The 23,061-nt window shown below is 38.3% G+C and overlaps 1 protein-coding gene across 16 annotated transcripts in view; it reads left to right on the forward strand.

Annotated features, from left to right (window-relative positions):
- The window catches only part of ABLIM2 (actin binding LIM protein family member 2), a 134,739-nt gene extending 112,704 nt beyond the window's left edge, over nucleotides 1–22,035 (forward strand). For all 16 annotated transcript variants that reach the window (XM_061468239.1, XM_061468260.1, XM_061468280.1 and 13 more), the window contains 5 exons: nucleotides 3,737–3,795; nucleotides 5,756–5,810; nucleotides 7,146–7,210; nucleotides 7,445–7,525; nucleotides 20,281–22,035. In XM_061468239.1, coding sequence (XP_061324223.1) covers nucleotides 3,737–3,795; nucleotides 5,756–5,810; nucleotides 7,146–7,210; nucleotides 7,445–7,525; nucleotides 20,281–20,394 — 374 coding nt within the window. In that variant the 3' untranslated portion in view covers nucleotides 20,395–22,035. The remainder of the gene's footprint in view (nucleotides 1–3,736; nucleotides 3,796–5,755; nucleotides 5,811–7,145; nucleotides 7,211–7,444; nucleotides 7,526–20,280) is intronic.
- The last annotated feature ends 1,026 nt before the right edge of the window (nucleotides 22,036–23,061 follow it).

Genomic DNA, 23,061 nt, shown 5'->3' on the forward strand with positions numbered 1-23,061 from the left:
TAGCAGGCATCAGACTGTGACTCTCTGGTGATGTGTCCAAGCATACTGTGCAAACAACCATGTGTGCAAACAACCCTGTATTCAACTGCCCAACCTCTGAGTAAACCAGAGAAGACTTATTCTTCTCTGGAGGATATTTGGCCACGTTAAATTAGTGCCCAGAAGAATACATCTAACAACAAAGCACATTAGTACGAGGCTTATATAATTAGCAGGCATCTAGAGTGGAGCTTGCATCTCCTTACATCTGCCTGTGTAAATGTGTTTTGTTTCTGTATATGTAGATGTTTAATTATCAAACATTTACCGTAATTCGTTATTTTAAGTGTTACATATTTAGGAAAGCAGACAGCTGGCAGGATGTATAACCCGTGTTGTTCTGTGTCCCTGATGTGCTGAGAGGCAACCTCAGAATATCCAGATTAAAGTCAATATCATACTGAGAAAAGCAGGAGCCATATCCATGCAGAGAGTTGCTGATGTTCAGATAGTGCCTAATTAGAGAGCAGGATTGTTTTATTTTGGCTAGTTACTCCAGAAAATGTACTGTAATGGTTAGATGTGATAATGAGCAGTATGTGGTCGTTGGCTTCTACGATTGCATTTTTCCTTTATATTAAAAAAAAAAACAAAACAGCAAAATAAAAAGTGTTTAACTTTGTAACGAAGTTCATGGGAAACAGAAGCTGAGTGAAATACAGTTCTCACTGGAGTCGGTGGGTCTTGCCAGCTTCTTTTGGGCTACTTCAGCTTTATTCCCCTGTTGGGTTTCTTCCAGCCGGCCACACGAGGTCTCTTGTGCCTGCAGCAGTGGTTCAGCTCTGGCAGCCTGGAGGCAGCTCCTCAGCTGCAACCTACTGGAGTGAGCCCCGCTTGCTTTCAAACTGGGCTTTACCTTGGTGCATTTTAGAACAAAACTGTCTCACCCATCTTCTCTGTAGACAAGAAGCCAAGAAATCGAACTCTGCACTGGTGTTCAACACCAGCATCTTCTTCCAGGCAGGAGCAGGGATTCTGTTGCACATACATTTATTCTACCTCACACTGTTATACTCTTTTCCCTGTGGTGTCAGTGCCATTCAAATAACAGGCAATGATAAGTTTCTTAGTTTCCAGATTGGAGTAGCCAAGTGATCTATCTATTTAAGTAGTCATCCCTATGTCCGTGTATCAGATGTGGAAATCCCCTGCAAGGCTAGTGATTGATTACATTTCTAAAGAAACCCTTGATTTATAGATCATTTTCATTTTAGTAGCTTAAATAAGTTTATCAAACTTCCTTTCCTGTGATGAGCTTTCATTGCCCCAGTTATCCTATAGGCCAGTGGCCTGGTGGACTTTATTTGGCCCACTTGAACACAGATGAACAAGAACAGCACAAGGATTCCTCCAGGATCAACTGTCACTGCCTGAAAATACTGTCTTTTCCATATCTGTGATGTATCAGGACAGACATTTCAAACTTTTGCTTTTTTTTTAACGCTTGTATTAGCAACTCAAGGTCATCTTGTTATCGAGCTTGTGAGTCATCTTGTGATATCTAAGCTTGTATCCTTCGCCATCATTTCCAAATTATGAGCTCTCAGCTTAAACTGTAAAAGTTTGGGATATTTATTAGTCCCCAAGTGCATGACTTTTCCTGTGGATTATTAAATCTTACCCATTTCTATTACATTAATATTCAAGGTTATCCCAGTTCTTTATGATATCGCAATCCTCCTCCTGCCTCAGTGCTTTGTAACTCTGTATAGACAGGAAAGTTTATTAGCCCATTACTATTTTTGGTGTCCCGGTTATTAGCTAAAACATGAGGTAATTTTAACTCAACACCAGTCCGTGCTGACACTTCTCTGTCAGCTCTGCTGAGTTCTCACTACCCATTTCTTTTAATTTCATTATTTCCTTACTTACCCTACAATTCTTCTGATAAACTCCATATGCTCCAGATTTGTGTTTAATTCCGTGTGCAGTCAAATACCAAACACTGTAATGACATCAAATGAGATCTGATAAAGTGCATGATGTGCAAAAGTTATTTCTCTTAAAGAAAGCTGCCCCAAAGTCTGTCGATGTGTCTTTAACTTATGTCAAACCAATTAAAAACTATGTGGATATAATTGATTTTCTGTTTACTTCAATGTTTTTATTTAGTCTTTACTTAAGTTTTCTGTTGGGAGCAAACTATTAGCTCCTTATTACCTTTTTTCCCTTTTTAAATATAAAAACTATAGTTGCAGTTCTCCAGTGGCAACAGGTATTGGGTTTACAATTCAGTGTGAGCTTATTGCTCTCTGTTTAAGTACAATGAAGTGCTTTGAATTATATTTCCATCACAACTGTGATTCATTGGTGTACCCTTCCTCCATTAGCTTCCCCCTCTTCCTACTCAGTACTCTACCTTTTGTTCCTTAAAACAAAGGTGAAATACTCTTTCAGTGTTGGAGCTGTACCTAGGTTGCCTTTCACCTCTGCTGTGTACTGACATAGTGTAACTCCCAGTAATCCCATTTCTTCTTCCCTTGTTCTCTTTTTATTTTGATAGCTGGAAAACCTTTTGCTATTTGTTTTAATATAATTTTCAGTGCTTAAGTTAGCTTGACTTCTGGCAGTTCTTACTTTATCTCAGCACATTGTGAGCTCTTTGCTGATCCATCTTTTGTTTTTTCTTTCTGTATGCTTATTCCTAATAATCTCCTTAGGGTATGTATTAATCCAGTGGGGTCTGGATTCCTTTCCTGCATTCCCCTTTGGACACAGATTGGTAACACTTTTGACAGAAAGAAGTTTTGTGCATTCGGTTCTTTGAGCTAACTGACTTCTGTCACTCTTTGCATCAGTTTATCAAGATATCCTCTCCTGGAATCAAGAATCTTTATCACACACGTGTTTGTTCATCTTCTGTTTAATTTAAACTGATTCGGCTTGCATACAGCATTATTTTTATTAGCTAAAAGCTAATATGAAACACTTTTGTCCTTTCACTGACAAAAGATATTTCCAAAATCTCATATTAGATTCTCAATATTAAAAGTAAGGCTCTTCAGTTGTTTCATAGTGACTGCACACAGTTTCGACACCATATTACATCCAGTTTGTTCGTGGTAACACCACTTTGTCAATCTTGTCTGTCTTAAAACTTGCATTCTCTAGAGTGTGTGTACTCTCACTGATTCACTTTATCCATTTTCATATCTTCACAAATGCCTTTTCCTACTTGAAACAGTAGAATAAATTTTAAAGAAAACAAAAATGAAATAATTTTGTGGATTTTTTAAAGTGCTAGGATACCAACCCTTCTTTTTTAAGAAACAAAAACAGACCACGTACATCACGATCAAAAGTGATGTAACTCTAAAATGATGGTACTTTTAATCCTATTTTCAAATTATGTTTTAATACCAAATTAGAGGGAAAAGATTACACAAGCTTTCAAATCTTCTTTGCATCACATAGCTGCATAAGGCTACCATAAAATGAGTCCCACAACTCTCTTCATGTACTGCCCAGTAAGGTGAGTGCATCCTGGCATGCTGTTATTTATAGACATTGTTACACATGTTTCATGTTCATTAAATATGGAGAAAAGATGAGCATTACTCAGTAATATTTCACCCTGTTAATAGAATGTACTTTTTGATCTTATAATTGCTGTTTCTGGATGTTTTCTTGAATTCAGTGGCTTAGTAGGCTATAAAACACTTGCAAAAAATATAGTTGTGTGTTTTATCTTTCACAGGATTTCCATATGCTAAATCTGCTTCTCTACCTGGCTATGGAAAGAATGGCTTACATCAGGTAGGTATACATTTAAATGCATTCTTCAGGCAGTAGTGTATCATAAGTAGGCAGCCTAGTGACTAGTTGAAAATCTACACTTCAAAGGTGTTTTGGCTGCCAGCCCTGTCTGACAGATTCTCATACCCTTGTCTGTCTGCAAGAGTAGGACAGACTGAGGCTTCTCCTTTTAATTGTGTCCATCATGAGCATTAGGAATCTTGATTCTCCTCCCAAAACAAAGGTCCAAAACATACAGGCTGCACATATTAATAGATCCCAGTATAGCTTGAATTAATGATAGAAAGGGCTAGGCCTATAATTAGGCAAGAAATTATCTTAGAACAAAGGTGGAGCAGCCCACTTGCATTTCTTAAACCTTCTGGTATGCATGTGTGTGCATATGTATGTATGTACACACAGAGTTGTCATATTTTAAGGCACTGAGAGAGCAATATAAAGAAAATGGCAGACAGCAATCTAGAAAGCAAAATATGTAACAAAATTATGATCCAATCAAACTAGGCATTCTTTTTCTAATCCTTTTTTATAGTTTTTGTATATCTTTAGGAAAAAGGCATCTTTGACACTGCAGTCTCTGTGGAGTCTGGCATTGTGAGTTCTCAGTTCATGGCATATATATATTTTAAGTACAAACCCATTATGGTTAATAGTGATAAGCTATCTGTACATAGATGCGTGTGCACTTACATTTTGAAGATTGATTTGTGTCTAAATCGCATCAACAGGACTTCGTTCAAATTCCCTCCTTTCTCTAAAGGAAGATGTGAAAGCTGTAAAAGTACATGAGCAGGATTAAAGTTCCCCAGTTGTAAGAGTCAAACTGCAGGTTGTTGGAAGGAGCTATGAGAAAGCAGCTGTCAGAGAGTTGCTAAATGTATTTTTCAGTAGCTGCTGAAATGTCCATCCCTTTGAGTGAATATTACAAGGCTAATTGTTTCTTCATTGCTTCAGTACCTGATTGCTTGAATTCCTCTCTTAAGGAACCCATGGCACTGCCACTTGATCAAATGTGATTTAGGAATTTGGAAGGGTCTAGGTAAACCTGACCCTAATGAAGAGTGTTTTACTGACTTTTCAGCATAACAGCTCCCAGTAACATGACGTGAGTGAGGGACTGACTTGCACCCAGCCACAGCGCTTGGGAGGCACCGAAACCATCAGGAGGCTTCTAATAGATGAGACCAAAGTAAGCTCCGTCAGTAGTGGAGTTGGCCGTAATTGTTTGATGCCATGCAATATAATATGAAGGCAGCAGATGGCAGCATTTGCCCCGCCTAAGCATCCCACCTCAGCCGAAAACTAGGAAAGTTAAGGTTGATCATGGTCAAATCCTTGAGGCCAAAATTTTCTTCAGAATGGATGTCCCCTGTTTGGATTGCAGGTTCATACCAGCTTTTGTGGTTTGTCATTTTTTAATCAGCCAGCCCAGTGCTGCATAACAAAATAAACCAAAACCAAACAGTAAGGAGCCTTGCAGGTTATTGCGAGCATACCTGTGCACACCAGTGATATCCTAATAGGCAAAAATGACACTCAGGGAAAAAAATCATATAATAGTGCTTTTCTGCTCTCCTATAGTGTTTTTCCACCATAGCATTAGCCAGCAAGAAAAAAGACAGTGGGTCACTCAAAGCTGTAGCACGTGCATGCAGTTCTCCCTGGTCTTAGTGGCATCAGCAGTGTGAGGCAGACTGGAGAATGAGACAAGCTTCACTGCAGCATAAGTGGTTTGTGATGATGGCAGCAAGACATCTGCATCACAGAGAAAGGCATGTGACAATTTCAGTCTTAATTTACAGGAACAATTAAGCAGAGTTTGAATGAGACTTGATTCTTTCTCTTTCACAAGGATAAGTATTTTGATTGTGTGGTACCAGCTGGTTTTCTTTCCTTTCAACGATGTGCAGAGTGGTTTTGTGTGTTTTGCTGCTACACTGCTTCTTTCTTTCTCTTCTAGCCTGAAAATATGGGCCAATACGAAACGGACCAGGAGGCGAGCTGGGGCATGAAAGGTACATTGCGATATCATTTCCACTTCACTTCTTGTTTTCTTCCTTTGAGGATGCTTTTTAACATATTGCTATGAAGAATTCTATTCTGAGATTGTAATAATGACAAGACAGAGACCCAGCTCAATATCATGTTTATCACAGAGAATCTTCCTTTTATCTAACCAAACATAAATGCCTGACTGAGGTTTTGCGCCATCAAGTGGTGCAACCGTGCTGAATCAATCCCATTATCCTCAATATGTGGCGACAGCCCCTGTGATGGTGGTCTTGTAAAGAGGAATTCTGAGACAATCACTCCCCTCTTCAAGAGATATCTAATTTAAAAAAATATGTATACCCTGCTTCTTGTTTGTGCTACAGTGTGGTTACAATGTACAGAATTCAAAAAGCAGAATTCCTTTGCATTCATTTCTTTTATTACAGTTTAAATGGACTGTGAACTTAATATGAAACTTGGGTTGGAATTTTCAATAGAGCTGGGCAATTTAGGAACGTGTATCTGCTAATGGGGAAAAGTAGGATTTTGCTTCCAAGACACTTAAACTCATTTTAAAAATCTTACTCTAGTGCTTCACTTTATACCTTTGTGTTGACACAATTCTTTGTCTCTGTGTTTCAATAGTTAGAGGTAAAGATTTTTAAAAATAGACTTATCTCTGATTTCATTTCAGACCATAAAAATGTCTATGAAAATATTGGCTATCCTTATTGCATTTAATCACCATTGTAAAGAGATGAGCTTGTGGTAGTCGTATCATACATAGTCATATACTGATCTTATTAGAATACTCTTGTACTCGTTTAGATCCAGGAGTCATTGTCCCCACACCCCCAAATCATCTTTTCTTCACTATCATGAAGAAAAATGAAGTCAGGCAAAGTGCAGTACATTGGCATCTTGGAATATTTTATTTACTCAATGGTTTTCATATATGTTCCCAAACTGACATGTCATTAATAATGCAAATATTTTAACTGTTTTCATTAAAGAGCAATAAGGGCAGGACTTTTGGGTGACAGATTGACTTAACACTTCACAAGTCTCCTGTAAATAGAAATTCCCAATTTTGCCAGACATACTGTGTAACTCAATAGCATTGGGAGATGGATTTTCTGTAATAAGGCTTTGATTTCAAAGACAAGAACTATTGCTTCAGCAATAGGCATTCAGAACACAGGGGTCAAATGCTTACTAGGCATGAAGTTATCCAACAACTATTGAAAAGGGAGAAATGTATTAGTAAAGCAGATTGCTGATGTACCTAAATATTAATTGCAGTGTTCAAAAGAAGCTCATAAATTCTAAACTATGAACCTGTTCTCATTCTCTTGCAGAATACAAGGTAAGAAGGGCTTTTCCACCACTGGAAGAACAATCAGATTCAGCACTTCCTAGCAAGGTTACATGTGTTCCTTTATTTTATTTTATATTTTATTTTATTTTATTTTATTTTATTTTATTTTATTTATTTTATTTTTATATTATTTTATTTTATTAATTTTGTCTCAGTGAAATACTTGTCAAATTGGGATGCAGGAATGTACCGTTTAAATTAGTAAGTTCCCCCCACTGTCAATTCCACACATCAGGATTGGATATGGCTGGAGTTCATATGCTCTTGTCTTTTTAACAGATTTATCCTTATGAAACACTTATCGTAACAAACAGAGTTCGTGTGAAATTGCCCAAGGATGTGGACAGGACCAGGCTGGAGGTAGGAATGATACTTGCTTGATGGCTTTGAGAGTCTTTGTCCTGTCTGTTTGCCATCGTAGGTACTCCTGTGCCCAAGTAATAGCAATGAAAGAAGAGAGAAGAGAGGAATAACATTATATATTTTATTTAAAAACACTAGTATGTAGGCAATTTACCTAAAAAAGAATAGCCAAAAACCTGGTGAGTGTCTGTTCACATGGTGTTTTACAAAGATTCCATTAGTTTTAGATGATTATACAAGATATTGAAAGTTGGAATGGGATGAGTGAAAACTTGGGGTTTTAATTTCTATAAAATCATCATCCTAAAATAACATGAGTATTACAAAAAAACCTCCATTTATCTTGCAAATACATGGACCTGTGTTTCTGGTCCACTGTCTTATTCAGCCTCTGTTTTGGCTATGTGATCCACAGATTTGCTATAGCATCCCCCTCTCTCAAACAGTTGTAGTATAAGTTGAAGAAATGCCATTATGCTTTATCATAAAGAAAGATCATTTTCCAAAGGCCAAATCCTGAAGTTGATTCAAAATCAATGGCAAAATTCATGAGGTTGATTTTTTTTTGACTGAGTAATGACAGGACTGAATAAAGACTTGCCTAAATTATTAAACTAACATATCTTTGTGTGAATTACAGTCAAGAAGAGATAGTTCAGTGAAAATTATGTGCTAACACTACTGGACTTTTGGGAAGATATATATTTAAATAAACTTACTGTATTTTTAACTTGATAATGTGACAAGAAAAGAAGAAAGAACTTTTAATCTGAAAGTAAAAAAAAGCAAAACTATGAAGTAGCAAAAAGTTCCTCATTTTAAGAAGATAATTTACCAAATTTTTATACATGTAGTATATTTTCGAAAAGGTGTTATGTTCTTAAACACTTCAGAGTGCTTGTTGCTTGATTACCCAGCAAGTGGTATTGATTTGATTGAGAGGAAAAACTAGCCTGAAACATGTGCTGTTTTAAGCCTGGGGTATAGCAAGTCATGATAGCAATAATAAAAACCACGAGTCCAGAAAAAGGAGCAGGGAGTTGGAGGAATACTCATCTGGACACATTCTATAAAGGATCCTTTTTACATATATTTGTGCGTGTGTCTGTACTAAAGGACAAAATTTTTGTTTAAACACATCAGACCAGTCTGAGTCAAAAATGCAGCTCCAAATTGCTTTTTTAAGGCAACATATAGTTTGCTTTGGATGGATTGTGCCTGTCCTGGCTGCCATGATCTGTAACTCATCCACTGTCCTCAGCTGGGATCACTGTTTGCTTAACACCAGAGATGCTCAGGCTGCATCTCACCAGGTACCTGATGGTTCAAGAAGCCCAACCACTTCAAAGATCTCTCAGAGGTTTGCAAAAAAAAGAACAATAAACAAGATCTGCTTCAAGCCTGCACCAGAAAAGCGATAAGGGGACCACACTGATCCCCCTGATCGCTGCACTATGTTAAACATGTGTGTCTGCAGGAAGGACTCCTTTGTAGATGATCCTACGTTTATTAGGGATTGGTAGTTTTTTAAACAACTAAGCAGTGTTCTAATAGGATTATAGCTACTGGAAAAAACACAGGCAGCAGCTCATCTACGCATTCGAACCATATGCAGAGCTGAGTGACAGGCACAAACTGTTCTCTTCCCTCCTGGCTTCTTCCCTCCTCCTCGTCCCTTCCTTCTGCGTTACAGAATTGCTAGAAATAAGTAGCTTTGCATAGAAAAGCAGTTTATCAGTATTTTCTCTTGTGGCAGAAGAAGAAAAAGATTGTAACTTAGTTGCTGACTTGTGCATTCAGCAGATTTCAGGCTTGGGCAAGACCCAGGACTCAGGGACCCCATGACGACATGGGTTTATAGTTTAGCATAGGAACATACCAGGATTAGAAACGCACACACCCCATCTGTTAGTAAGATGGCATATCTTCCTGTCTTTAAGCTTTTAAGGCAACACCGGGAATACCAGAAACAGGTACTAAGTTTAGATATCACGTTTTCTAGAGCTCCTTTCACATGCACTGGAGAGTATGACTCGATGCTCACGGATCTCTAGGAGGCAAGTGCTCTCTCTGAGCAGACTTGCTTGCCAGCTGATCTGTTTCCATCTTGCACAGCCATGTCACCTGCGAAAGGGCTGGATCATGCCTACAGAAAGGGTAAAAGTGATAGCGCTGCTAAGCCAATATCCAGACTGTAGAGTGATTTGCCTAGGAAATTAAAACAAAACAAAAAACCCTATGTTTGAATATTCTGAATATTATTCTGATCAGTTTTGCTCCTACTGTTTCAAATCAGAACAAGCTCCTGGGTGTGATGTCTGTGGACAGGTACAGGTGGTGTCAGTGAAAAGAGACCTAGAACTGTCATGTTTTGTACCAACTATCAAACCTGAAAGCAGTTTTACAGTGTCCAGTATGATTAGAGTAACTCACATGTGATGTTTCTGATTCCCTGGTCTACTTAAGCAATAAGGCGACTAAATGTGCATGAATTAGGTTTATTTAACTCTTGCAAGTTGACTTGAAGCAGGCTCCTGCTTGTGCAACAGAATTTATTGCGAACTTTGAATGATCCAGCACAGATGTCATGGAAAAGGCAGTGTTGTTTGTCTCTGATTCCCATTTCCAAGGGAAGACTCCTATATTGAGTGTTCCTGTCATGAAAAGTGAACTCAAGTAAATGGTATTAGCTCTTCGGGTCAAATTAAGGGAGGCTGCGATGAAGGCCTTGGCTAATGGTCAAGGACTGCGGGAGGGTGGGGTGTAATGGGTGGTAGTGTTTTTCTGACTTTGCTCCCATTGTGAGTATTTTTTAGATTATACTTGTGTAAGAAATTTATTTTAAGGATTATAAAAAATATTTTCTTGTAAAAACGCATATTTTTCTAAGCCCAAGAGGTATCTAGAGATTAGGAAGGCTCAACTGGTAATAAATACATTCAAATAGTAGGAATTCTTTCTTCAAAAGCACATATATCCAAGTGTGGAAACGTGTTTTTGTTTGCTCATCTAACTCAGCAGTGGGGTAGTTCCTCTTGCTGCCCCAGGAGATGTTTATGCCAGAGGTGAATTAATACATGTAGCATTGAGAACTAGTTACAATAACGATGTGGTGATTTTTAAATGCATTACTGGTACTCTGGATATTGAGTGAATAGCCTAGATCTTAATTTAGTATTAAAGCTATTTGGAAATGCAAGGAATTTACACTAGATAAAGATTTGGCACAGGAACATTTTTAGAAGTTTCTGTCTACCATAGTGTTGTTTATTCTAACGTTAGATGAGTGGAGCAGCATTGCCATGAGCTATTTTCTTGGGAAATGGTGAAGAACAAGTTAATTCAGATACTGTTGCAGAACAACAAAGGAGTTTGGATTATACAGTCTGGGTGAAGAAGCGGAATTACACCCTCACTGCATATGCAGATGACACAGATCTGGGGAAACAGCAGTTCATGCTCAGGTGAGCAGAGTCTTCATTCAGAGGGACCTGGCCAAGAGTGGAGGAATGGGTTGACAGGGACTTCATGAAGTTCAGCAGAGGCAGATGAAGATTCCTGCACTGGTGGCATAATAATGCCATTCATCAGCACAAGGTGGGGAACAGCTCTGCAGAAAAGTACCTGATGGTCCTGTTAGAGCTGAACATAAGTCAGCAGCCCACCTTTGTAGTTTAGGGGTTATAGCCTTCTCAGAATTAGGCCCTGGAAGGCCAAGAGACAGCAGTCACAAGTTGCAGGAGGGGAAATTATAGTTAGATATGAGGGAAAAGTTCCTTATTGGCTGAGAAGTGCACTGGAACAGGTTGCCCAAGAGACTCTGGATTCTTCATCCCCCGAGGCATACAACACATAGCTGGACAAGGCCTTGAGGAACTTGGTCTAATTTTGAAGTTGGTCCTGCTTTGAAGACCTCTGTAAATCCCTAATTTGCTTAGGTTAGTATATTCTGTGACGACAAAGCCTTAACATAATTACAAAATAGGGTTACTTGGTGCTCTTGTTGCATTTGAAAAAGACCATAATCTTGGAACATTTTGTAAAAAGGATCATTTTATTGTGCAGGGGTTTAAGTATAAGTGCCCTGGAGCAAACTTCCCTGTTTTGGACAACTTAAGCCCTCAGTTTCCAGGACCTAAGACATCACCATTGTATGGTACACATTAACACATTCCTTACCTGCTGGTTTCCCAATGTTCTACACGGCCTTTTGGTTTGGTTTTGTTTTGTTTTCCTTAAGGAAGTTGAGCTTATGGACACCTTTGAAAATCTTGATAGCTCTTCTAAATACTTGAATACCTTTTATGATTTAGGCCTTCAGCTCCTAAAAGCAAGCACATGATACTTTTGTCTTAGTTTGGGTATTCTTTGCCTGTTGCTCAGTCGCAGCAATATGGCTCAGTGCTTGCACATCCAGATTGATGGTTCATGCCCAGCTGCATAGATTTTTGTTTTCTTTCCCCTCCTGAAGTATTTATCACAGAGTATAAGATTTCTTTTGTGGTCACAGGCTGGTAGTTTTGAAAGCCAACATAGTCAAGAGTCTTCCATTTGGAGACCATCCTTTAGTGTTTTCATTTTTTATTTTCTTATCTTAATGTATCTTCGTTTCTTTAGCCTTTTCTTTTGAATGTCAGAGAGCTAAAAGCATTATTCATTCATACCTATCAAATGCAGCGGAAAGTAAATTATTCCACTTTTGTTTGAGCCTGTTCATTCTTTGTTTAACAAGGATACATTGAAACAATTGCTAAGGAAAAAAGTATTCTGGAATGTTAAGTAGCAAACCTTCATCTGCCACCTTGTCCTCTTGTAAACAGAAATGAGAGATTTAAACGTGGGTGCGGTCTTGTTTGAACAGAGCACTCGCATTAATTCAAACATGCTTTTCCTTCTGAAACTGCTTCTCTGGATTTGTTTGAGGGATGTTATTTTTTCCACTAGTTTTTATTCAACAGTCACCCTGGGTTCTAGCCACTTGGGCTGCAAACATTTTAGGACGGGTTTCCAGTAACTGAGTGTGAATTTATAACAGCCCCAGCTCCTAGATGTCATTCATACAAGTAATGTTGAGTGTCCTACCTCCTCCAGAGCTCAGGTGGGGAACAAGTGGCATGCTCTGTGTTTTAACACAGAGAAGTATAGTTTGTAGTCTGGGGCTTGATTTGAGGTACTGGGCTCTCTTCATGACAAAGCTCGTAACCTGGAGTGAAGGAGTGCAGGTCACTGACTTCAGTGGACCTTCACACTGTTTAACTTGAAAAACATTTGTGTGGTGTTTCTTATTCTAGGCATGTGCTTATATTATGATCAGTGGTGGATGTCTCTATCAGTTTTCAAAGCCCTTATGAAAGGAACCATTATGAAATGAAAATATGCATTATAAATGATGTGATATGTATGGAAGCTAATCCCTATGAGAGTGGAAATGCTGTGGAACCAAACAGAGATTAGATGTGGAGCATTTATATTACAGATGCACTAGAGACCAAACTAACAGAAACTGGAAAATCTGCTTTAAGAATAAGGTATTTTGTGCCTCAATCTAATGAAAATTTTGAAACTCAAAATCTTCTAATATTCTCATAATTTATTAGGAATTCATATTTTTATTTATGAATTCTTAATTATTTAACATTTTTATCAGCAGTCCACTGAAGGTGATTACATGTCAGTATGAAAAGGTTTATTTGGTTGAATGGCAGACTGATGGCACAGGTTGTTCTCAGAGATGTTCTGCATGTACCACTGTGTAGGTACTATATTGATACCCCTTAGAGAAATACTTGTATCTTACCAGTTTCTTGCATATTTATGGATGACTCAGCTGGGGAAAATATTGCCTGTACAATGCTGCTAACAGAGTATTTTGTTTGTGCCTTGTGATTTCACAAGACACTGGATTTTCAGTACCACGTGATAGGAGTGCTTAGTGGAATGCTACTCTGTGAAGTTTTATGATACCCTAAAATACTAAATGAGATATAGCCACAGATCCAAGAGCCTTGTATAGATGTCTGGGGTGACATCAGCACTGGGAAGGGTTTCAGACTCCTTTCCTTCTGCTTCTGTTACTCTACATTCTAAACTTAAACAGGAGAAGTTTAATGCTGGCAGTGTTCAAGGCCAGGCTGGACAGAGCCTTGAGTGACACGGTCTAGTGTGAGGCGTCCCTGCCCACGGCAGGGGGGTTGGAACTGGATGATCTTAAGGTCCTTTCCAACCCAAATCGTTCTGTGATTCGATGATTTTACTTTTCCTGGGAGCCTTTTGGGGACCTACATTGCTCTGTGGAAGCAGAGGAGAGAGGGGGATCTACACTTCCTGCCAGGGCTTAGTTGCACAAGTGCTCCAACTGTTCTGTGTTGTGAGTGAGTGCCCTGATCTAGCATGACCACAACTGCAGCACCTGCTGGTTCATCCTCTAGTCAATGGAGCTGCTGTAGTTATCTTTTGATACCTTTTGAAGTTCATTAGATGGCAACTCATGCCAGTTTTTAACTATCCCTTCCCTATCACATAATTACTTAATAGTTTGAAATATTTATTGAGTGTGAACCTTAATTACTCCACAGATGAGCGCAACATTCTCTCCTGGAAAACGTGACACATGGTTAATTACAGCTTTGTAATTAGCCATGCAGTAGCGTTAGAAGAAACCTCTGAAAAACCTGCGGCACTGCAGCAGTGCCACAGAGAAGGGTGGAGAGTGCAAACCTTGAGTATTCAAAATGCAATAGATAGAAGAGAAAATCTTCCAGGGAATTACGATTGGGCATCCAAAAGTAGTATTTGGACTAATTTTGGGAGGCACAGGAAGAGGGAAGGGAGGGCAAAGGGAAAGGACTAAAACTGGAGAAGGGAAGAGGCTATCATTGTTCCAAATGTTGAGGTACCTCTGGCATCCTAAATCTTAATACACAAAAAGACTGTCCCACTGGCAAAGACTCTATATTACCCTAAAGAGCTAAGATTTGGTTATTTACATGAATGCTTGCTTACCTGCGAATAAACCTATCCCAGTAAATCCCAGTTTAGTTTGAGTATTTTGCATTTTGAAGGCGCTGGAAAGGGTAGATCAGAGATCAGAAGTGTTAAAAGTGCTCTGAACAAAAATGAATGAAAGTGGGCAACTACTCAGAATTACAGTTTATGAAACAGTGCACAGTAGTGCTTCAGAGAGAGACTAGCTGGAAGATTCACTATGGATTCAAATAAAGGCAATGGAATATTCAGCTGTTATTTCCTGTGAACACAGAGTAACAAAAAGCAAAAGAGGAACAAACCTGAGGTTTTAAATGACCTCTAGGAATTAGGATTTTGATTTGTCTTTTCTTCAACTCATCACCTCCTGCCATCCACCGTGCTGGTTCAGTGGTTCAATATTGACTCATGAGGAAGTATGGTATCAGCTGAATTTCCTACCTCAGCAGGTTTTCACATGAGGACTCCCATCCAATTACTGACACAGAATAAACATGCTTGTGCAGGATGACCTAGTCACAGCTTACTGCAGCATGGCTGTAAGTTAATTACAAATTTTCCCTCTTGTGACTTATTCACACTAATGCCATGTTCCTAAGTATTAGTTTTTAACATCTCTAAATTTCATTCAAAGCACAAATATACTCAAGGAAATCTCATTGAAGTAAATAAACATTATAACTCTAGAATGATTACTGGCTTTTTAGCAGGTCACAGAAAAATAGAGGCAAGCTTCATTAATTTATGTTGAAAAGCATCACTTCTTTCTGAGATAACACTGCAGCAAGTATTTGAATGTAAATTAATTACTTTTGTTCTAAGAGACCCAAAACTGAGTGCGTATCTGTACTACTCATTTTAATGACTGTGTTTCATAGAGCGTGAGGTTTTTCCATTATAGTGGTTGTGTTGCAGTAGAGGTTTAGCTCAGCCCTTGCTTTGCTGTGTACATCTTAATAAGAAACATTTGCAGTTTAATTCTTCCATTGTGTGTTTGTATGTTTTGGGAGAGCTGGCTACATAATTAGTGCAAGGTGTTGTTACTCTTTTTTGCATAGTGCTGTTCTCTATAGGTAACATCTAGGTGAGGAATTAAAGCAGTGTCATTCAATTCCCAAGCTGCAGGCCATCTTTGGCCTTCCCAAAGTGGGATCCCAGGGTTGTGATCCCATATCTCTAATCCAAAACACTGTCAGTGCAGGTGAGAGACTGTGCTTCTGGAGATCTCCCCTCTTTGATACAAATAGACTGCTGCGACCCGTGGACACATCTGGTGGATCCTCAGCACTTCGCTGACCTTGAGTTTCACTGTTTTTCTGATTTCCTATGCAAGCTGACACAAAATGCTATCCACAGCAAAAGATTGAGCACTATTGACTTTAAAAGCCTCAGATTAATACAATTTTATCAGAAAAATATGATGCAGTTGTCCTTTCTAGTTTGGGAATTTCATGCTTAAATATATCCAAAACGCTGGTGATATGATGCTGTGAGCTCTGGTATAGCAGTCTTTTTAGGGAAGAACCGCCTTTAAACTCTTTACCTTATCTTTTAGCAAGGTTTTCAGGTAGCATCGTGTTAACATCACAATGCAGCTTCCAAACTCAGCTTCCTTAAATAGTCAGTTCAGACTGAGGGCAGAATGGGACCTTAATCTAGTCCTCTGCACTCTCCTCTGTGTTGGCAACGCGTCCAGTTTTACTGCTGATGCAGTGCAGAGGAGTAGATTGAGGTAGGCTGCCTAAATACAGCCAAATTGTCACAAAGGGAATTAAGAATCAGTTACTAGCACACTGTAAAACACCCAGATTTCCTATGTAAACAAGGCTAACACTAGTAAAAAAAAAAAAAGAATGAATGTTACTTTTGCTAATAAGTTTGGCCGTTTCTTTAATGGCCCAATGATGCACTGTTAACATAGCTGGATATTTTAAGCTGATCCAATCCTAAAAGAAAAATGTTCTTGGCCTTGTAAAGCAGCTTTACACACACATCTTCCCTCATACCTCGAGGTGAATATCCTCCCTGTTCCCCATGCATGATTTTCAATTTCCCTTCTTTTGTTTAACTAATGAGACAAGGTAACGCTTCAGTTAAGGCAAATTAATATTCAAATTGCTGAGAAGAAAGATAAATTAAGCTGAGTTCTTAGTGGTCATTTTCTCTGCCTTTGTTTCGGAAGAGCTCTAGGTCTTAAAGCTATAAGGTTTAGGAAAGTCCTAACAATAGTGCAGACAAAATTTAACATCACACATAGGAAGAAAAGTATGAACATAAACTTCCCACACTGGCCTATTCCCATGGTGTTTGGACCCTTCAAATACTTGTAGACTTTTACCATACTTTCCCTTAGTCATCATTTGGCTAAACTTATACATACTTAGTCCTTTTAGTCTTTCCTCGTAAATCAAACTCTGCAACCCATGATTACTTTTGTTACTTTTATCTGAAGCTTTGCCAGTTTGATGACATCTTTCTGGGGTCAAGACTTATTCCAAAATTTGCAGACAGCACGGTAATCGTTGCTACTTCTAGAGTCAGTCCCAGCACTAGAGCCCCTTATGCTTAAGGAAGGAATGGTTGAAGTTTCTGAGATGCAAGAAAATCAGTGGGAATTATGCTACACTGAGAACAGACTGGTGTCCTCAAAGAGGGTTCAGACCGAAGGGGAAGTGTTCCCTTCTACTAGAATTATTTTTCCATGTGGATAATGCATTGATGGAGTAAGAAACTTTGCTAATATTGTAGTCTGGTTATTAGTCCTTGAGATGAAGGACAGTATGTGGAGGAGAATTAAAAGCAAAGAAACTGTCTAGTGGAATAGGAGGTGGAAATTAGTGAGCTTGTGCTTCCCCCATCTCAATCTTTGCTGATGCATTCCTGATACTATATCTCAACGGCTTTAGAACAGGCAGCACCAACTAAGAGCTTCTTTGAGGAAAAAAATGGTGTCAGTGTACAACAAAACTTCAGTGTTATTAGGAAATGAGTGGATGAAAGGAATGAAGGTGATGTCATCTGGGTGCAAGCAGAGGAGCAGAGACACATCTAATTCATACTGGCTTGGATAGATGCATGTGGACTGAAAGCTCGCTATGCTCAAGGACAAAGTAAAATGATAAATGGCAAAGTATGGCCTTGGAGAGGAAAGGAGGAATTGCAGAGCTTGTACTAAGATTGATTCCAGGCTTTGTTGCAAGGTTAAGATGTAGCGAGTATTTGGCACCCTGAAGAAAAGGTCCGAGGCCTGACATAGGGCTTGCTGACTCTCCCTACATTGACTTTCAGTATTGAAAGGGATCTAATGAGACCACAGCAGCTTCTAGCAAGACATGGTGTAATTTACCTCAAGAAAAAAGTAGTGAAAATATTTATTTTAAAGTTTTAAGTTTCCTGTGGTTTTAGATGATAGGCAGAGTGGATTTACCTGCAGGGTATAGGCTTTCTGATTTTCTCTTTGAGTATGAACTAGAGTTTGTCACTGCTTTCTCCTGAGTGAGAGCACATTTCAAGTCTTATCCACAATCTAGAAAGTAAGATAAACCAAAATATGACATGCTTTGCTCATCCATACTTCTTTTTCAATCCCACAATTTACAGACATGCTGAAGTTAAGCTTGCTCACATTTGTCTACTGGGTTACCAGGAAAATATAGGGGGAAAAGAATCAATGCACAAAGAAGTTACTTTTTCTTTCCAGACCCAGTAGAATTAAATTATGTCAGTGAGATATTGTTTCTAAAGTACATTGTCAGATGTTGCTCATTTCCATGCGAAACAGGATCTCCTTTGCCAAATATGCATGGCGTGTTTGTTCCATGCTATGCATAGTGCTTATGGTGGTTTGCTGTCATTGGTCAAATGAGAAATGAAGGCTCAGTTCCAAAGTCTTAGTCACTATTGTTCTGAATCTGTGGAATCTCAAGGGAAAAAAGACCAAGGCTGTCCTTTTTCAAGAAACTACAAGAGCCCAAGATGACTATTCAAATGTAGCGACTTCTTACAAACAATTTAATTAGTTTTCCTGGAGTAATTTACATTGCAAAGATAAACTCATTGGTAATAAGGAGAAAGTAAAAATTTGCTTTCAAATTTACCAAAAAAAAAAAAAAAGCAAAGCTTTGTAAGTAGGGCCAATGGGGCTATATCCATTCTGCTCAGGTAAACCACTGTGGGATTACCAGGGTGTGTTAGCATGATGCATGCCTTAGTTTTGGCTAATAGCAGCACGCATTCTTCCAGACAATGCTAGGATCCACTTTCAAATGATAGGCAACTTATTTGAATTACTGATAAAAACAGTCTGTGCAGTGGCTCCACTTCCCCTGGCGAGTACTGTGTTCCCGACTTCAGCATCTTGCATTCAACATTTGCTCATAGCATTATTCATGTTTGCAAGGAACATATCTCCTTTAAAACGACCCTTCTGGGTGGCTTGCCAGCATGTGTCTGAATAACATGAATAACGTGGACTAGATGGTGGTTTTGAACCTCCTCCAAGTGATGAGGACATTGAACCCAGGTTTCTCACATCCTGGGAAGTTCTGCAGCCAGAAGGTAGTAAGATTAAAGAAAAGGTCTAATATCCTTCTCTTGAAATAACACAGTTGTCTATAGTGTGATGAGCCTGATCTGCTGTGTGAGGCATATCCAAGCATTTCTTGTGCTTAGCAGCTTTGGAGGACATAATTTTTGAATGCAGAGGGTACTTCAACAGGCGCTGAGGTACTCAGGCTGGAGCTGCCTGGATGTGCTGGGAAGGAGAACTGCTTCTGGGAAGCTGCAAGGCAAAAGCTCACTGGGGATGTGAGGGTTAGATTGCAATTGCAGGGCTGGTCCCAGGTTCCAGAGAAATCTTTGTGGAAGAGGAGAGTCTATGTTTAAAAATTGCAATTTTTAATTCTCATTGCACTGAATCTGGCCATTTTAGGTGATGTGTGCTCTCACGTCAGAAAGAGAGAACAATAACTGGTACTACTGAAATGCTTGAGCAAGAGTTTGTCCACAAATATCAGAAGAATTTTGTATGATATTCATTTCTTATTCACACACTTACCTTTTCTGCTATTCCTCTGTGTGTACAAATAATTGTTAGGCAATTGTTATCCTACATCCTTCCAATTCTTTATTTTGGTATTCTCCTCTTTTCTCTCTCTCTTTTTTTTTAAAAAAACCATGAACCATGAAAACCTCAAATAAAAGTGTAGTTCTTGGCATCTAAAAAGAAAAAAAAACAACAAAACTTCATCCAGCTTGGACTTCTCATATGAGTCTGTCCCTATGGTTGAGCGCATTTTTGGATTTAAGAATTTAGCAGTGTGCTTTCTCCTTTATTACAAGGCTACTATTAGTGGACCAGTGTGGTGTCCACCACTCTCATTAAAGATCAAGGCAAAATAAATCCAACTCTGAAAGTACATTGTTATTCTCTTTAAAGTCCTGGAATAACTTAGATTTGCCTCAGTGTGCTCTGTTATCAAGCACCATGTATAAACACATCTTTTCCCCTGAGAACCATAGCTCTGCTCAGTTGGAACTGTATTGAAAAGATTATATTTTTTTCAAAAGTCATTACTGCCATGAATAATTTCATTTCCCAGCTACTCTGAGCGTATTTGGTTTTGATGCAGTCTTTTCCAGAACCAATTTGGGAATTTAAATGCAAATCCTTATGCATTATTTTGCGGTGTTTTAAAACTTAAGACAGGGAAGAAATATTCCTGCACAGAGATGAGTTTAATGATACCTTTTGTATTTTCATTTTCAAGAGGCATTTGTCTCCTGAAGAGTTCCAGGAAGTCTTCAAAATGAGCATTGAGGAATTTGATCGTCTGGCACTTTGGAAGCGGAATGATCTGAAGAAAAAGGCCCTGCTTTTCTAGACCCTCCCAGATAAAATATGTGCTTACTCAAAACAAAAATAGTCTTGCCAGAACTATCACATGCACTTGCTGTTGAACCATTGTCCAGCTTCATTGTGTTAGTATGTGTCAGGGGAAACAGGACAGATTAGATGGCAGTGCGTAGGAATACAGAGAATTTGCTAATCTTGCATGACCAGCTGGTTTTGTCAGTAACTCCTGGTCCTACCCAGTTTACAACGTGCAAAAAATCTAGCTTTAAATTTATTGTTGCTTGCAGTTATTGCTTGATGCAAATGGAAATTCTGAAAGGAAGAGAAAAAAAAGTGTAGCTGTGACAAAGGAAATACACCCAACATTTTGTTCCATTAAGTTTTACAACACAATTTTTACAAAATCAAGTAAGTAATGAATATAAAATTCTGTAACAGGGGATTACATGCTATTAAAAACATGGTAAAAGCCAAAGAACAGCATGTCCTCAAGCAGCTATTGCAATTGTTTATGTGTGGTACTTTTTAAGAAAGAAAGCAAAAATATGGAAGCACCTTAATTCTTATATTTAGACACAGCCTACTCTTTGAAAGGTCATATTTGTCTAGAAGGTAACTAGCTATCTTTAATTACAACACAAGAGTTTTTATTTTATTAAGAATATATTGTGACATAAAACAGTTATAATGACTAAAATGTATACAGAGCTACTTAAAAACTTAGTCCCATTCATCTGGAAAACTGAAGCCTTATACAAAACTGGTTTAAGAGTGTATTGAGCCAGTAAACTGTATTTTCCTGCTAGTTTGGGTTTTTTGAGAAGTTTTTTTTTTACATTTCATGCTGATAAAAATACCATGTAATCTTAATTATGTGTAGGTAGATATATCTATCTATAAAAGAATTATTTTCATTAACATATGTCCTAATTAAAGACATTCTTACTTTCTCCACTTTCTGGCTTTACATGCTAAGCCATGAGAACTGAGATGGCAATTGTTAGGTGTAGAAATGGAACAGTTCAGCATAAAATGTAACAAAAAAAGCTTGGTGTGCTCTATCAATAATACATCCAATTATAATCAAATATATAAAACCATCATGCACTACTATTCGCATGTTTCTGTGCAAATCAATTTAAAAGAAAACAAACCTATGTGATACTGATGCAGTACCTTGGAACTATCTTAAATAACAAACAAAGCTAACAAAATCTTAAGCATTTGATATGAGCGTTAGACCTTAATATCTCTTCCAGCTGAAAGACTGTATTAAATATAATACTTTCATATGGTCAGAAGTATGGTTGCTGACAAAGAATGTTTTAAAGTGAGTTGCTAGTTTCGTGTGATACTAAAAGAGCATAACAAAAAGTACATTTTTCAGCCATGTGTCAGTATTCTGCATTTTTACTGCCTTGAATGTTTGTACTCACTTCCTACTTCACTATGTCTTTTTGCATTTCCTTAAAGTAACTGGTTAATATATGCACTACAATACACTATTTCAACTGACTCAGCATTGGAAAAATCATAGCATTGAATGTGTCTTCTTTGAACTAACTTTGAAAGTCCATGCTGTTGGAAATAAATATTTTCTCATGACCTAAATGTTTTGTCTGATGATACAAATGTTTAAAAAATTCATTAAAACAAAGAAATAACTGAATGACTTTGTTATGAATGTGTGTATAACTTTTAGATTGTACTGCTGCTCTGGATACGGTCTTCCCATGATATTAATGTAAATAACATGTATTTTGCAATCGATATTCTCACTAAGGAGGGCGTTAAGTGTACCTCTGAATGTCAATTTACTGTGAAGTTGGTCATGATTTAAGCAATTCCTTAAGCAATTGTCACATCTCACCAAGCATGTGATTGCTTATTGGTAAGGTTCAGTGTGCAGAACCATTAGCCAGTTTAATTCAGAACTCCTGATCGTATGTAGACAACATCTATAACACTTTACAACCTTAGAACAGCTTACTATTTTGCCTACATATGAAAACTGGCAGCACACTGAAATGGGCCAGTCCAAAGCGTGATCAGCAAGGTCCATGGGTACTATGAAAAACTAAATCCAGGAGAACAATTGGATGGGGAATGAGTAAGTTGGACATTGATAAAGACCACTCTTCTCATCTAAACCTTCTTGGGACATCAGATTGATTGCAGGTGTCTTCTCAATGAGGCAAAACTATTGCAGGTTGATCAAAGAAATCCATATACTAGTGCAGATCAGGTTTACTATGTTACCTTAATAATGATTTGGAAATGGTTAAGCACAGAAACAATTGTACTGGTGTAGGATTCAACCTATGCTGGAAGGAAAATGTGCATTATAAGCAACACATGATTAATAGCTCTATGCTGCTGTACTGTATTATGCGGATGTATGGCTGATGACAAGTGAGGACAGTGAGAACATGTGAACTCTGACCCATTTATGTTGTTTTGAGTTAGTCTGTTAGAATGTCAACAGCCTTAAAAGTGTATCGTGAAGGTCCTTGTCCTACCTGAACTAAATCAGATACAACTCTTGTTTTACATATCCCCACAGAGATGTTGTAGTTCATGAACATTAGTTCTTATCACAATGCACAAATGTACCTAAGAGTGGTACCCCATCATCTATCTGTACTTGCTTACAAGTTTGACATTCTGTGCTCCCTTTTATAGTCAGTGAAGAGAA

The sequence above is a fragment of the Pezoporus flaviventris genome, unplaced genomic scaffold, assembly GCF_033815535.1.
Source record: "Pezoporus flaviventris isolate CSIRO_AGI_PZ_B2104156 unplaced genomic scaffold, CSIRO_AGI_Pfla_v1 ptg000002l, whole genome shotgun sequence".
Taxonomy (NCBI): Eukaryota; Metazoa; Chordata; class Aves; order Psittaciformes; family Psittacidae; genus Pezoporus; species Pezoporus flaviventris.